Below are 17536 nucleotides of genomic sequence, written 5' to 3' on the forward strand. Positions count from 1 at the left end.
AGCCTGATATAGCCGTAATCACAGAATCATGATTGACACAATCTCCCAGACATCATCCCTGGATATGTCCTGTCCCACAGTTCGGATAGACTCAGCAGCAATGGTAGCACAGTGGTGTACAATCAGAAAGAAGTTGCACTTCCAGTCCTATGATTTCACAATATCTCATGGTCTCAGGTGAAATACAGGCAATAAAATGTCCTGTTAATTGGGGCGGCATGGTGGCTCAGTGTTTAGCATTATTGACTCACAGTGCCAGAGACCCAGGTTTGATTACTGCCTCAGACGACTATCTGTGTGGAATATACACATTCTCCCTGTGTCTGTGTGGGTTTCCTCCCACAGTCCAAAGATATGCAAGTTAGGTGTACTGACCATGCTAAACTTTCCACAGTGCTCAGGGATGTGTAAGTCAGATGCACTAGTCATGGGAAATGCAGAATTTCAAGAATACTGAAGGGGAATGGGTCTGTGCAGGATGGTCTTCAGAGGGTTGATGTGGAATTGTTGGGCCGAATGGCCTGTTTCTCACTGTAAGGATTCTCCATAAAAAAAGCCACAAACTGTCTTCCCTCAGTTGATGAATCAGTGCTCCTCCATGTTGAACAATACTTAGGTGATGCTCTTATGGTGGCAAGAGTACAGAATGTGCTCCAGATGGGGATTCTAATGTCCAAAAGTGGCTTGGCAGCAGCATCATTGATCACTTAAATCCCAAAGGCCGTTGCTGGATAGACTGGGTCAGCAACAAGTGGTGAGGGAACTAACCAAAAGGGAAAAGCACACTTGACTCGACGACAGTATCATTAAGAGTGACCACTGCATAATCCTTGTTGAGACCAAGTCTCAACTTCACATTGAAAATAGCTTGCAGCATGTTGTGAGTCATTAGCACCTTGCTAAATGGGACAGCCTTGGATTAGATCCAGCAACTCAAAATTGGATATCTATGAAATTCTGTGGGTCATCAACAGCACCAGAACCATTGTACAACACAATGTGTAACCTCACGGCCCTTCATATCTCACCACTCTCCCAGTACCAGCAAGCCAGGATATCATTCCTGGTTCAACAAAAAGTGGAGGACGCATGCCAGGAGCAGCACCAGGTACACCAGAAAACAGTGCAGTTCCCACTTGGCAAAACTGAGGACCAATTACATGCCAAACAGTACAAGCAAAATGCAAGAAACAAAGCTAAGTGATCCCACAACCAATGGATCAGATCCAAGCTCTGCTGCCCTGGCACATGCAGTTGTGAATGATGTTGGGCAATTAAATAACTCATTGGAGGACAAGGCTCTGTAAAATAGCTCATCTTCAAATGATGCAGAAGCCCAGCACATCAGTGCAAAAGGCAAGACTGAAGTATTCATGACAAGCTTCAGCCAGAAATGCAAATGGATGATGCATCTCAGTCTCCACCAAAGATCCCCACCATCACTAATGGCAATGTTTGATTCACTCCATGTGATATCAAGAAACAGTTGGAGACACGGGATACTGCAAGGCAATGGATCCTGACAGCATTCCAGCAAAAGTACTGAAGACATGTGCTCCAAAACTTCCCACTCCTCCAGGCATAATGTTCCAGTACAGTCATAACCCTGGCATTTATCTGAAGATAGGGAGAATAGAATGGCTGTGTTCTATACACAAAAAGCAGGACTAATCCAACCCAGCCAATTACTGTCCATCAATCTATTCTCAATCATCAGTAAAGTGATGGAGGATGTCACCAATAGTGCTATCAAGCAGCAGCTGCTCAGCAATAACCTGCTTAGTGATGTTGAGTCTGGGTTCCATCAGGGCCACTCAGCTCCTGACTGCATTATAGCCTCACTTCAAAATGGACAAAAGATCTGAATTCTAGGGAGGTAACAGTGACAGCCCTTGACATCAAGGCCACATTCAACAGAGTGTGGCATCAAGGAGCCCTCATACATCTGGAATCATGGGGCAAACCCTCAGCTGGTTGGACTTACATCTGACACTGAGGAAGATAGTTGTGGTTGTTACAGGTTGGTCATCTTAGCTTCAGGACGTCTCTGTAGAAGTTGTTTATGATAGTGTCCTATACCCAACCATTATCAGCTGCTTCATCAATGTTCTTCCCTCCATCATAAGGTCAGACGTGGGGATGTTCCCTGAAGACTGCACAATGTTCAGCACCATTTGTGACTCTTTGGATAATGAAGTTATCCACATTAAGGGTGACACAGTAGCTCAGTGGTTAGCACTGCTGCCTCACAGTGCCAGGGACCTGGGTTCGATTCCACCCTCAAGTGGCCATCTGTATGGAGTCTGGACATTCTCCCTGTGTCTGTGTGGGTTTCCACTGGGTGGTCCAGTTTCCTCCCACAGTCAAAAGATATGCACGTTAGGTGGAGTGGCCCTGCTAAATTGCCAGTAGTGTCTAGGAATGTGCATGCTAGTTAGATCAGCCATTGGAAGTGCAGGGTTACAGGGATAGGGTGGGGTGCTCTTCAGAGGGTTGGTGTGAACTTGATGCACCAAATGGCCTGCTCCCACACTGTAGGGATTCTATGTTCAAATGCAACATTCTGACAACATCCAGGCCTGGGCTGGATAGTGACAAGTAATAGTTGTGCCACACAGGTGCCAGGCAATGACCAGATCCAATTGAAGATAATCTAGCTATCACTCTGAGATGCAATTTCACTACCATCGCTGAAACCCCATTATCAACATCTTAGGGCTTACCATTCACCAGAAACTCAACTAAATTTGCCGCATAAACACATTGGCCACAACAGCAGGTCGGAGACTAGGAATACCACAGCAAATAACTCACCCCCTGACTCCCCAAAGTCTGTCTATAATCTACAAGGCACAAGTTGGGAATTTGATGGCATTCTCCCCACTTGCCTGGGTGGGTGCAGTGCCAACAACAAATCAAGAAGCTTAACACCAAAGACAAAGCAGCCTGCTTGACTGGCACCATAACCAAAGCATCCACCATTGACACTCAATAGCAGCAGTATGTACCATCTTCAAGATGCACTGCAGAAATTTACCAAAGATCCTGAGATAGCACCTTCCAAACTTGTGACCACTTCCATCTCGAAGAACAGGTGCGTCAGTTACATGGGAATACCACCACCTGCAAGTTCTTCTCCAGCCACTCACCATCCTGACTTGGAAATGCATTGCCATCCCTCCACTGTTGCTTGGTTAAATTCCTGGAATTCCCTCCCTAAGGGCATTGTGGGTCCACCGACAATCGATGGACTGCAATGGTTCAAGAAAGCAACTTACCACCACCTTCAAGGGCAACCAGGGCTGGGAAAAACGCTGGCCCAGCCAATGACACCCAAGTCCCACGAGTGAATAAATAAGAAGGACTATAATACAACGCTTACCACTTTCAATTGCTGTATGAAGGTGAAGATTCTGTAGCAGGTGCATAGGTTAGTCAAACTTGTGAAACATCCTTTTTTTGAGAGATCCATACATAAATATACAAAGACCTAAAAACTTGAATTTGACAACATCTAATTACCAAACCACAAATCTGGGAGTAATTACTGTTTAAAACAAGTTGTTTTTCTTGCCTATTAATCAATGCAACAAGCACCGTTGAGTACAATGGCAAAACGGCTTTGTACATTAATACACAGGTGAGAATTCACATCCTAGCTGTTTAAATTCATTTAGTAAATAAATCTGGAATTATAAAGCTTTTAAATCAGCAATGGTTATCACACATCTATCAAACTGCTGTCAGATTCACAAATATTTTTTAAATATGGAAATATTACCTAGTCTGGTTTCTGTGTTACTACAAATCCATAACAATGTGGATTGAACTGCATTCTGAACTGACCAAGCAAATCACTCAAACTACAGTGATTGCATATGTAACTGGAAAAGTCACCCCGCAGCAATCAATTGACACACTGTATTTAGATTGAATGAACCCAAACTGTGATAAATATATTCAGTACTCCGTGAAAGGCGAAAAAAAAAATGGGGACTGGGACATCTGTTTACCCCAGTCTCTTGCATCCTTGTCCTAGAGTATGGCTTCTCCCACATGTTTGACAAGGCTCACCAGAGTTGGCAACACAGCCATGTACAGAGTCAGGAGGGGGTAGCTCTGGGATTTCTGAACAGAACCTAATAACTCTCGCGGGATCAGATGATATTTGGACAGGTGAAGCTCACACTGATTAACATCAATTGCCCTCCCTAAACTGATGAACCAGTCCTCCAGCCATTCAGAATTCCTGTGGGAAGAGTGTCATGGATAACAAATAGGGCAAAGAATTTATTTGACTTCAAAATCCATCACCTACACAGTGCCTTTTTACTGCCACAGCTGATCAGTTTGGGAGAGTCCAGAAGAGCATAGCTGCTGAATGGGCTGGCACGACAGCGAGAGAATTAACACCAGGGAAAACGCCAACATGATCTCATCCGTGCTGATCTACTCCTTGCAGATGGATCAGTCCATGATAATATTACTGGGATTCAGGCCACTACCTCAATTGCACAGTCTTTGTGGAAATTAAGTCCCACCTTAAAACTGAGGAACTCCCTGTCATGCTGTGTAGCATGAACATTGAGCTAAACAGATCAGTTGATACAGACTGGATTAGGAACAGATTTTAAAGCTCCAAATAGGATATTTCTGAGGTGCTCTGAGCATTAGCAATAGCAGAAACCACATGTCACCACAATATGTAACTTCATGGCCAAGTATGGCTTCACTTTACCATTGACATCAAACCCAGCTTAATGAGAATTGCATGAGCAGTATTACCAACTAAAAATGAGATGCCAACCTGGTGAAACTACAGTGCAAATGGCCTGAGTCAGATGCCCATAGCTAAAGCACCAAAGTTGTAACTGGTGATGGGCAATAAAACAACAGACTTAAGGAGAAAGCTTCATGCATGTCTCTGTGATGATGCAGCCCAATACTTGAGGGCAAAAGACAAAGGTTACATATTCTAAGATAATGGGAACTGCAGATGCTGGAGATTCCAAGATAATAAAATGTGAGGCTGGACGAACACAGCAGGCCAAGCAGCATCTCAGGAGCACAAACTATCTTTCATAAGACTGCAATGTAGCCACTTAGCATGAACCAAGCAGTGCCCTCAAAAAGGTACCACACAGGCCTTGTTCTAGGATAAGTGACACATATGCAGAAACACTTCACTGTCCAGATTCCTACTTAACACAAAGGATAACGTTTGTGTCATTGGAACCTAAACATCTCAGCCCCAGGAATTCACTGCAGAAGTTCCTCAGGGCAGGACCTCAGCCCAATCATCTTCAGCTGTTTCATCAATAGCCCTCAATCCATCTTTAGGTCAGAGTGGGGATGTTCCCTGATAATTGCACAATCTATACCATTATTTATGACTCTACAAATAACGCTGCATAATTACCACCCAAGGCTTTCAAAGCATTATAATCTTTTAATCTCCTACCAACAACACCTTGATGGTCAAACTTCACCAGAAACCTATCTGTATTAGCCAAAATAAATACTGAGGATACAAGAGCTAGTTAGAGGCTGGGCATTATGTGGAAAGACCACCATAGCTTTTCCACTACTTCCAAACCACAAGTTACATTCAGGGTTGGATATTCTCCATTTACTTGGATCGGTGCAACTCAATTACCTCAAAAGTCATTCATGACAAAGCAGCCTTTTGAGTGACATCACATCTGTCAACTGACATATTCACTCCATTCTCAAAGGGACGCAACACAGCTACGAAAATGTATAATCTACAAGATGCACTGCACTACTTCCCAATGCCCAAGCTTTAACACCACCAAGGGAAAGAGCAACTGATGCAAGGGAACACCAGTACTCCCTAAAGCCCCTCCGAGTAACATGCCATCCCAGCTTGGAAATACACTGCTGGTCATTTATTGCCACTCGGTTGAACTGCTTAAATGCTTTACCTAATGTTACAGTGCAGTTAGGAATATGTTTGCAATATGGAGAATTGAAGAATATTGATTTTGCTATAAATGAAAATAAAGGCTAAAATAAAACTAATGATGCTGTTTTTGTCCCTTCCACAAGCATAACTTCAGTTGCAGAGATGACCTTAGCTCTGGGGATCAAAACACGGAATCAGCTTGGGTAAAGATTAAAAATAATAAAAAGGCAAGAAGTCATTTGTGGCAGCTTTTTCTAACTAATTGCAATTTAGGGTAGAGTTCACAGGAAGAAATATTAAGGACTTGTTGAAACCATGGATAATTTTAAGCTGCATGTACATTGGATTAATCAGATTGGCAAGAGCAACTTGCAGGATGAGTTCACTGAGTGTTTTTGGAGCATTTTCTTCGAACAGCAGTTCAGTCCTAGACTTGGTAATGTGCAATGAAGCGGGTTTAATTAAAGAGATTATTAATAAAGGCAATCCTAGGTAGCTGCAATCATAATATAACAATTTCACAATCAGTTTGAGGGAGAGAGAAAAAAGTGTAGATCTAAGGTTTAAATTTAAGTGCAGTTATGGAGCAATGAAGACAGAGCTGGCTAAAGCTAACTGAAATGTTAGGTTAAGTGACAGTGGCAGGCATTTAAGGAATATTTCAGAATACTCTGAAAAAATATATTTCAGTGAAAAAGAAAGATTCTAAGCGAAAGATCCACCATCTGTGGATAACTAAGGAAGCAAGAGAAATGCAATAAATCTGTAATAGAGATACAAAAATGAAAGAAATAGCACATTTAACTCCAAAACAATGTCAGCAGATGACAGGTCAGAAGATTGAACAGAATATGAAGGACAGCAAAGGATGACCAAAAGATTATTAGGGAAGAAGAAATTAGAAAATGAGAAAAAGCTAGCTAGTACAGTAATAACCAATTTGAGAATTTACAGGAAATTAAAAAGGAAATGAATAAGTGAATATTGCTTCTCCTGAGAAATAATCTGAGTAATTAATAACGGAAAATAAGAAGAATTGACAAGAGTAGATGCATTGAAACGTATAGGAGGAATAGGCCATTTGGCTCATTGACCACTCTCTAGCATGCAAATGTAATCATGGCTGATTCTCTATCTCTCTCCCCCTTGACACTTGAGCATCTAGAAATCTATTTCTTTCTTTAATGAATTCAGTGACTTCCATAGCCTTCGGTGGTCAAGATTCACCACCCTCTGACTGAATAAATTTCTCCTCATCGCAGTCCGAAATGACCTAGGTATTTACTTAGGTAAGGAGACTAAAATTATTTAAAATACCTGACATGTGCCATGTACAGCTCCAGTTCCAAGCTTCTGTACTCAAATCATCTTGCAACAAAAGCCAACATACCAGATGCCTTTCTAACTGCTTGCAGCATCTACATGCTCACTTTCAGTGACTGGTATAAGGACCCCCCAGACCTCTTTGGACATCAATATTTCCCAACCAATCACCATTTAAATACTCCTCTGCCAATCTATTTTTTCTATCAAAGTTGATAACTGCACACTTATCCACATTAAACTCCACTTGCAATTGAATTTATCCACACTCTCAACTTGTCTAAATCGCCATGAAGCCACTTTACATCCTCCATGCCACTCACAATACCACGTAGTTTTGAATTGTCAGCAAAGGTGAAGTATTATGCTTGATTCCCTCATTGACACTGACCACCAATATACACAATATTTAGCCCCTCTTTTCACTGTAGAGAAGGAAACCAACATTCCAGAAGTAATTGTGAATTAGAATGTGAAAGGGAGTGAGGAATTTAAACAATTACAAATCATTGGGGAAAGGGTGCTGCAAAAAATTTTAGCACTGAAATCTGACAAGTTCCCTGGCCTGATGGACTTCATCCTGGTCGTTTGAAGAGATGGTACGTTTGGAGACAGTGGTATTAATTTTCCAGAAATCCCTAGATTCTGGAAATATCCCATTAGGTTAGAAAATATCAAACGTGACTTTTCCATTCCAAAAAAAAAGAACAGAGAAACAGGTGACTATTGAGAGTTATTCTAACATGTGTCAGAGGGTAAGTAATCCTTTATTCACTTACAGTTGAGAGTGTCATTGGCTAGGCCAGTGTTTATTGCTCATCCCGAATTACCCAGAGGGCAGTTAAGTGTCAATCACATTGCTGTGGGTCTGGAGTCACATGTAGGCTGAACCAGGCAAGAATGGCAGTTTCCTTCTTTAAAAGACATTAGTAAACCAGGTGGATTTTCCCCAAATTCAGCAATGGATTTATGGTCATTAGATTCTTAATTCCAGATATTTGTTGAATTCAAATTCCACCATTTGCCATGGCAGGATTTGAATACGGGTTCCCAGAATATTTTTGAGTCTCCGGATTAATAGTCCAGTAATAATACCACTAGGAATATCCCGCCTGCAACAGTAGTAGACTCGCCAACTTTAAGGGCATTTAAATGGTCATTGGATCAACATATGGATGATAATTGAATAGGGTAGGTTAGATAGGCTTCAGACTGGTTTCAGAGGTCGGCACAATATCGAGGGCCGAAGGGCCTGTACAGCGCTGTAAAGTTCTATGTTCTATAGGCCATTATCTCCCCTAATGCAATTACTCAGGATACAGGATAGATTGGCTAACAAGAAGCAAAGGGTAGGCATAAAAGGATCATTTTTGGGCTGGTATGATGTAACGAATGATGTGCCACAAAGATCATAGTTGGGTCCTCAATTCAAAGTCTGTATAAACAATCTGAATGAAGGGACCGAATGTAGAAATTTCTGGTGTCAACCTGCTCAGTTGTACTATATCACATCTCAAGTGGGACTTGAACCTGGACCTCCTGGCTCAGAGATATGGACACTATCACTGCATCTCGAGAGCCCTGAGGACCAAATGTACGGTTGTCAGATTTACAATGACAAAGAGATGGGCAGGAACACATATTGTAAACAGGGCATAAATAGTCTGTACGAAGACATAGGCAAGTCAAGTGAGTAGACAGAACTTAATATTAAAAAGAATATTAATGTGGGAAAATGTGAACTTGTCCAGTTTTACAGGAGGCAGCATATTAGTTAAACAGGGAGAAATGGCAGTACTCCGAGATATAGAGAGGGTTTCAGTGTCCTGACACACAAGGTGTTCATACACAGGCACAGCGAATAATTAGGAATGCAAACAGATTGTTGTTGTTTATTTCAAAGGGAATGGAATGGAATATAAAAATAATGATGTATTGCCACAATTGTATAGAATGTTGGTGAAGCCGTACCTAGAGTACCGTATACAGTTTAGGTTGCCCTATTTAACAAAAGATGTAAAAGCATAAGAAGCCAATCTGAGAAGGCTAACTCAACCGGCATCTTGGGGGGGGGGGGGTTGTTCAAAGGATGTTTTAAGCAACAGTTTAAGGGAGGAACAGCAGATATGCATAGTCACAGAGCTTTAGGGAGGGAATTCTAGAATTTAGGGAAATGAAGTTACAGCCATCTATGATGGAACAACTACAGTCAGGACCTGTCAAGAGGCGAAATTAGGCTGGGTTTGGTATGAGGTGGGGGGTGGTTTCAGAACGTATTTTTATTCAACAAGGGAACACACGCTCCAAAAGCTTGTGATTTCAAATAAACCTGGCGTCATGTGGCTTCTGAGTTAGTCCCTTGGCACTTCCACATCATAGGTCAGCAACAACTGAGGTGATGGGTCAACTTAATTTAACAGAGTTATACAGAATGGAAACAGACCTTTCTGTCTAACTAGTCCATGATGACCATGTTCCTAAACTAAACTAGTCCCACCTGCCTGCACTTAGCCCATATCCCTTCAAACCTTTCTTATTCATGCACTTATCCAAATGTCTTTTAAAAGTTGTAACTGTACCTGCATCTACACTTCCTCTGGCAGTTAATTCCACACACTAACCACTGTCTGTAAATAAGCTGTTCCTTGTCCTTTTAAAACTTTCTCCTCTTGCCTTAAAAATATACCGCCTAGTTTTGAATTCCCCCAGCTTAAGAAAAAGACCTTTGCTATTAACCTTATCTGTGGCTCTCACGATCTTATACGTCTCTGTAAGGTCACCCTCAACCTCCTATGCTCCAGTGAAAAATGTCCCAGCCTATGCAGCCTCAAACCCTTATATCTCAAACCCTCCACTTCCAGCAATACCCTGGTAAATATTTTTTGAACCCTCTCCAGTTTAATAATATCCTTCCCATAACAAGGTAACCAGAACTGTACAGAGTACTGGCCTCACCAACCAATGTCCTGTACAACCTCAACATGGTATCCCAACTGCTATACTCAAAGGTCTGAGCAATGAAGGCAAACATGCCAAATGCCTTGTTAACAACTGTCTACCTATGACGCAAATTTCCAAGAACTATGTTTCTGAAACCCTAGGTCTCTCTCTCTCTCTCTCTCTCTCTACAACAGTGCCCAGGGCACTGTCCCTCTTTGTGACTACAAAACAAAGCATGGCCCCTCTAGTCAGTTCTGTTGAGCAATGTCTGCTGTGATCTCATGAAACAAATTAACAGAATTAAAGAAATTTGTGACAATATACTGACTAACAAACACAGCAAAAAGAATATTTTTCGAGCTGCAGCTTCTTCAGCCCCCATGACATTTAATATTAAAAACAGTATTGGAAAACAAGAATATAGTATCCCTCACACAAATTTTATGATGTCTATTTTTGAAGAGTGCTGTTCTATTTCTACATTACCATGGTTCAAGCATTATGGCATTAAGAAGCTTTTCTTTCCTCCTATTATGAAGGTCTGAAGTTTCATCCAATTTATTTGCTCCATTAGGATTCCATTGATAAGGTTCCCCATGGAAGGCTCATTCAGAAGGTCAGGAGGAATGGGATACAGGGGAACTTAGCTGCTTGGATACAGAATTGGCTGGCCAACAGAAGACAGCGAGTGGTAGTAGAAGGAAAATATTCTGCCTGGAAGTCAGTGGTGAGTGGGGTTCCACAGGGCTCTGTCCTTGGGCCTCTACTGTTTGTAATTTTTATTAATGACTTGGACGAGGGAATTGAAGGATGGGTCAGCAAGTTTGCAGACGACACAAAGGTCGGAGGTGTCGTTGACAGTGTAGAGGGCTGTTGTAGGCTGCAGCGGGACATTGACAGGATGCAGAGATGGGCTGAGAGGTGGCAGATGGAGTTCAACCTGGATAAATGCGAGGTGATGCATTTTGGAAGGTCGAATTTGAAAGCTGAGTACAGGATTAAGGATAGGATTCTTGGCAGCGTGGAGGAACAGAGGGATCTTGGTGTGCAGATACATAGATCCCTTAAAATGGCCACCCAAGTGGACAGGGTTGTTAAGAAAGCATATGGTGTTTTGGCTTTCATTAACAGGGGGATTGAGTTTAAGAGTCGTGAGATCTTGTTGCAGCTCTATAAAACTTTGGTTAGACCGCACTTGGAATACTGCGTCCAGTTCTGGGCGCCCTATTATAGGAAAGATGTGGATGCTTTGGAGAGGGTTCAGAGGAGGTTTACCAGGATGCTGCCTGGACTGGAGGGCTTATCTTATGAAGAGAGGTTGACTGAGCTCGGTCTCTTTTCATTGGAGAAAAGGAGGAGGAGAGGGGACCTAATTGAGGTATACAAGATAATGAGAGGCATAGATAGAGTCGATAGCCAGAGACTATTTCCCAGGGCAGAAATGGCTAGCACGAGGGGTCATAGTTTTAAGCTGGTTGGTGGAAAGTATAGAGGGGATGTCAGAGGCAGGTTCTTTACGCAGAGAGTTGTGAGAGCATGGAATGCGTTGCCAGCAGCAGTTGTGGAAGCAAGGTCATTGGGGTCATTTAAGAGACTGCTGGACATGCATATGGTCACAGAAATTTGAGGGTGCATCCATGAGGATCAATGGTCGGCACAACATTGTGGGCTGAAGGGCCTGTTCTGTGCTGTACTGTTCTATGTTCTATGTTCTATGTTCTATGTTCTATGTTCTATGTTCTATTATTCTAACTAGCACAAAGTTCAAATGCCCAATGGACTGAATATATCCAAATTGGACACCATTCAAACATAAAGTCTCCGTCTGGGACAATGTGGAGAAAGCAATTTAAAGAGTGCTAACTGATCTCCTGTGGCATACCTCACAACAATCTGGAATAAGTGCCAATTATTATTAGTTCCAATGAATAAACCAAAATCTGTTTTCTGGTATTTATCTGGGATTATTAATATTTTGGTGAAAGTCAGTCCTCGATTTAATAGCACTGGAAACTGGCAACACTGGAAGGTTAGTGACCTTAGGGTGATTATCTGGAGCAGCTATTAGATGTCACAGAAGCCTGCACTATATAACGTAAATCATTTCCACTGTATTAGGAACACTTCTACTCTAACATTTTAATAATTACCTTTCATCTTTCCAAAGAAAAAGAATATTGGCAAAGATGAATCTACAATATATTCAGAGTGTTATATCTGCACACATTTCCTGTCATGCTTTCCTCATTATAGCTATGAAAACCTGGAATACTAAGTTTAACTTCCAATTGATATTGGTATGGTTGTATCTCTATTTTGCATTTTTGGCTCATTCAACCTAAACTGCAGAGAATCTTCCATTTCTAACCTACTCCACTACTCTGCTTTCCAAATTGCTCTAAGTTTTGATTTTCAACAAAAGCTTTTGACACTTTTTATGAAACAACTTGATTTTCTCAGGATAGAAGACAAAATTTTAAAATGAAAAGTGAACAACGCCTGCTCACTCCAGCCCAAATATTCACAGCCTCTAATCTCACTTCATCTGGTCCGACAACACAATAGAAGATCAGCTAATGCACAATAATTATATTTGAAATGTATGAGAAAAACATACGCCAGTCAAAATCAACAGCAGCTGTAAATTAAATGGCAGCTAACATGCCAGGGTGCAGACAATTATAATCGAGACTTACCAACATCTCCATATACATAAAGGCCTTTTGGAGGTATAGATCTTTCAAAAAACTGCAAACACAACACAAGGAACAGACATTTTCAGTGGTTGTTAAGCAAAATGAAAAGCACTGTACTTTTTTTAACTTTTTTAAAAAAAATGTTATTCTGCTCTCAGTTGATTGCTCAATGATGGAGATAACCACTGAAGTAAGGAACCATGACAGGAGCACATATAGAATGGATGCTCATAGTAAAGATAAGGCTGATACAAAACTGCAAGACGAGCCCCTAACACGCATAAAATGAAGGACCCTGGCACTGGGGCAAGAATGGGTCCAAATGGGGTGGGGGTGGCTGTGGGTCCAATGTTCAAGCAAGTGAGACGGATAGGCTAATGAAAGTGTCAGGGGACAGAAATGAGTGACAAAGATTGTGCAGAATGGAAGTGGGGGGGAAAGAGAGGAGGAGTGGCGGGGGGTAGAGAAAGAGAAGAGGGAAAGACAGAGCGCGGTGACGTGAGGAGCGGAGAGAGCAAAAGCACAAGAGCAAAAGCACAAGAGGGAGACACAGACAGACAGAGAAAATCAGGCAGATAAATAGCCAGGATAACGAAGTGTAGAGCTGGATGAACACAGCAGGCCAAGCAGCACCTTAGGAGCAGAAAAGCTGATGTTTTGGGCCTGAAGGATCTCGGCCCGAAATGTCAGCTTTTGTGCTCCTAAGATGCTGCTTGGCCTGCGGCGTTCATCCAGTTCTACACTTTGTTATCTCGGATCTCCAGCATCTGCAGTTCCTATTATCTCACATAAATAGCCAGGTCTGTATTCCAAAGTGAGTGAAGCAAAGGAGAAAATAGCAGCGGTGCTTGCAATAATTTTCAATTCCTCTCTCACCACCAGAGAGGTGTCAGACTGGAGGACAACCAATATTGTATCATATTCAAGAATACAGCAAGGGATAAATCAGAAAATTACAGGATATTCAGTGTAATCAAGTTGCTGGGGAAACTACTGGAAACAATTCTAGAGGGACAGAATCAGTCAGAATTTGGACAGGCAAGGATTAATCAAGAACAGTCAGCAGGGTTTTGTTAAGGGTAGGTTACGTCTGACCGACTTTGTTGAATTTTTCGACGAGGTGACCAGGTGTGTAGAAGTCTACTCAGACCTCAAAATTGATTTTTGTAAAGTCCCACATGGGACACTGATAACAAAGGTAACAGCCCATGGGATCCAAGGAAATTTGGCAAATCAGATCCACAGTTGGCTGAGTGTTAGAAAATAAAGGACTAAGTTTGAGAGGTGTTTTTCCGACTAAAAGTCGGTGTCCAGTAGAGTTTTCACAGCGGTCAATGTTGGGGCCCTTTCTGATTGTGGTTTACATAAATCATTTAGACTTGAATGTAGAAGGCTTCATCAGTAAATTTACAAATGATTCAAAAATTGGCGGGGTGGCAAATAGTGAGGAGGGTAGCGTTAGATTACTGGAGGATACAGATAGGGTGACCAATAGCAAATGAACTCAATTGAGATAAATGTGCAGTGACGTATTTGGGCAAGACAAACAAGGGAATACATGATGAACAGCAGGGTCCTGGGAAGTTGAGGATCAGGGGGACCTTGGTGTGCATGTACAACAGACCTTTAAGGTATCGGGACATGTGGATAAAGTCATTGAAAAGACATATGGGATACTTGCCTTTATTAGTCAGAATTTAAGGGCAGGGCATTTATGCTGGAACTGTATAAAACATTGACTAGGCCACATGAGTGTATTCTGTGCAGTTCTGGAATCCATATTACAGGAGCGATGCGACAGCACTGGAAAGGTTACAGAGGAGAATTTCAGTTAAGAAGAGAGATTGGAGAGATTGGGGTTGCTTTCTTTGGAACGGAGGAGGTTGACTGAGATAGAAAAATTATGAGGGGCAGAGATAGGGTTGACAGGAAGAAACTTTCCCCCTTGATGGAGGGAACAATGACTGGGATAGGGAGCAGAGAAACAAGTTAAGATGCAAAAGGCTTAGAAGAGATGTGACACTGCTTATACAGGTGGAAGATACAAAAATGGGGTTAGGACAGTTTCTCTCCATCTTCGGTCCGCCTCCCCCTCTCTCCCTATTTATTCCAGAACCCTCACGCCATCCCCCTCTCTGATGAAGGGTCTAGGCCCGAAACGTCAGCTTTTGTGCTCCTGAGATGCTGCATGACCTGCTGTGTTCATTCAGCCTCACATTTTATTATCTTAGGATAGTTACGTAGTTGCTTTTGATGCAACAGGTGCAAAGGGTGAATGGCCTTTTCCTGTACTGGAGATCTCGCTGACAAGACAGGAGAGACTGTTATTTTGGGGGTGCAGGGGGTGAGAGAGAGAGAGACAGGGAGAAAGAGAGGGGTTGGGGAGGGGGGGTAAGAGTGAGCGAGCGAGCATGAGCGAGAGAGAGACTTGGAACTTAAATGAAATAGGAAAGGTTTAGAAGGATATGGGACAAATGCAGGAAAGTGGGGCTAGATTAGCTTGGGACTGAAGGGTCTGTTTCCATGCTGTATGACTCCGTGACTCTATTAGAGGTGGAGAAGGTTAGGCTGACGCTCACTGAATTTAGAAAGACAAGAGGAGACCTTATTGAAAGATAAAAGTTTAAGACTTTTGACATGGTAGATGATTAAAGATTTTTAGCTTTGTGAGAGAGATTAGAACCTGAAGGCCTAATCTTAGAGTAATGGCGTGTTTATTTTAGACACTGGTAAGGAGGAATTTCTTTTCTTAGAGAGGTGTTAATTTGTGGAATTCTTTACCACTGAGGGTTGTCAAGGCTGGGTCATTAAGTTTGTTCAAGGGCTGATATGAACAGAGTTTAGATCAATAAGGGCATCAGGTAGGAAAGTGGAGTTGAGGATTATCAGGCCTTTCAGGGTCTTGCTGAATTTTGGAGCAGACCTGACGGCAAAATGATTTTACAGCTGTTCCTACACCTTATAGTTTAGTAACTTTAGTAGGTGGCCTTCAGTAGCTCGTTAAATTCTATCACTTTGACCAAGTTCGTGCTCAGCCATCTTGTTATCTCACCATCACATTTTGGCGGCACCTCCTGGGAACCACCTTGGGATGCTATTATTCTTTTAAAAGTGTCATACAAAAGCAAATTGTTATGCTCATTCACAAATCTGGTGACAGGAATATCAGCAAGGATACCTGTGGAATTCCCTAATCATCTTTGTACAACACCATCAAATATTTAAACATCAATTAACAGGCACAACAAACATTTACTCTGGAAGGCATAGTCTTTGAAATGCCAGGAAATCCTCACTACGAAAGTGGTATCAGCATTCACTCTCAGACCTAAGCTCTTAAGCCACAACCTCAGATGCAGCTGTGCTGACAAATCATCTTAATTTGACACACAACATCAATTATTTTACAAGGCAGGGAGATTTTGTACCTATGAACATAGTGTTATGTTAGAATATTCTTATGAAAGTTTATCAGTTTGTTTACTTCAACCATAAATTCAACCTTATTTTAACTGTCACAAGTTCAAGACATTTGATCCTAGTAAATTCTGAAAGTGTTCTTTAATTTACAAAATTAGCAGTAAAACTGTATCAATATTTTTGGAAATGGCATACAAATGTAATGTGTATTCCATCAGCTGATATAGTAATTGCTAATTTTCCAGTAGTGTTATCATAAGAAGCTACATTCTATTTCCATATTAATGAGGTCATGAACGATGTCTATTTAGTTGTCATGATTATTTCCCTGTCATTAAAGGTGAAGATGTCATAAATGTTTCACTGATACTGTAATTGAACTAATAAGCTCCTAAAGGCTACATACATGAATTTTCATGGACTGTCTACACTCTAAATAATCAGTTCCCTGTCGCCAATTTTTCAATTTTCCTTTCTCACTTGCTCTCACCTAACAGTAGCATTTTATATTGGGGCATTGACAATCCTGAGCAGCACTATAATTTATTATTCCCCAAATGGCCATTCTTGACAGCAGAGACCAGAGCCCAGACATAATTGGTGCAACCTTAATCTCAACATAAAGTGTGAATGCCACCTAAAAGCAGAACGTGCTTCCCTTCAGGGACAGATCAGGTATTCTCTTGCAGCTATGATAGTCTCAGCTCATTATATATTCATGAGCAGGCAAACTGCCAAGTTTTATGGACAGGTAAGCAGCAGGTTTTGTCCACTGCCAGGGCATTCCAGGCTCCATATTTAAAAAGGTATAGGAACGGCACTTGACTTCTGCAACCTAGGAGCATCATTCAACCTCTACTCCTCACCTTCCAGTACCTTAGAGACATCAGCAACCAGACAAAAAGCAGCACCACAGTCACTGATGCCTTCCTAGAGGTTATCCTGAAGGCAGTCCAGGAGAAAAGGGGGGGTTCCTTGCTCAAGGGACAACAACAACAGGCAACCTTGACTGATAAAGGCAGCCGAGACATGCAGAGCTGCAAGGTCAGTACCCCTTGGTAGCTCAAGGAAAATTGGCTCCGGTGCCACAAAGGCACAGGAGACGCACAATACCCTCATCAGGTATCATCGTTTGTCACTTAATTGCAGCTGCCAATGTACGAAGAATTGTACCACACTGATACTGGCCCTCACTCATCATCTAGAGTTCACACTTAAAATTTAAAAGGAG

At 41.9% G+C, this 17536-nt stretch overlaps 1 protein-coding gene across 4 annotated transcripts in view; it reads right to left on the reverse strand.

Moving 5' to 3' along the window:
* The window catches only part of afg1lb (AFG1 like ATPase b), a 144466-nt gene that overhangs the window by 97413 nt on the left and 29517 nt on the right, over positions 1 to 17536 (reverse strand). For 3 of the 4 annotated variants that reach the window (XM_048531917.2, XM_048531916.2, XM_048531914.2), the window contains exon 3: positions 12886 to 12937. The exons of the other annotated variant lie outside the window; for it this stretch is intronic. In XM_048531917.2, the coding sequence (XP_048387874.1) occupies positions 12886 to 12937 (52 nt within the window). The remainder of the gene's footprint in view (positions 1 to 12885; positions 12938 to 17536) is intronic. 4 annotated transcript variants of the gene reach the window in all.

The sequence above is a fragment of the Stegostoma tigrinum genome, chromosome 4, assembly GCF_030684315.1.
Source record: "Stegostoma tigrinum isolate sSteTig4 chromosome 4, sSteTig4.hap1, whole genome shotgun sequence".
Classification (NCBI taxonomy): Eukaryota; Metazoa; Chordata; class Chondrichthyes; order Orectolobiformes; family Stegostomatidae; genus Stegostoma; species Stegostoma tigrinum.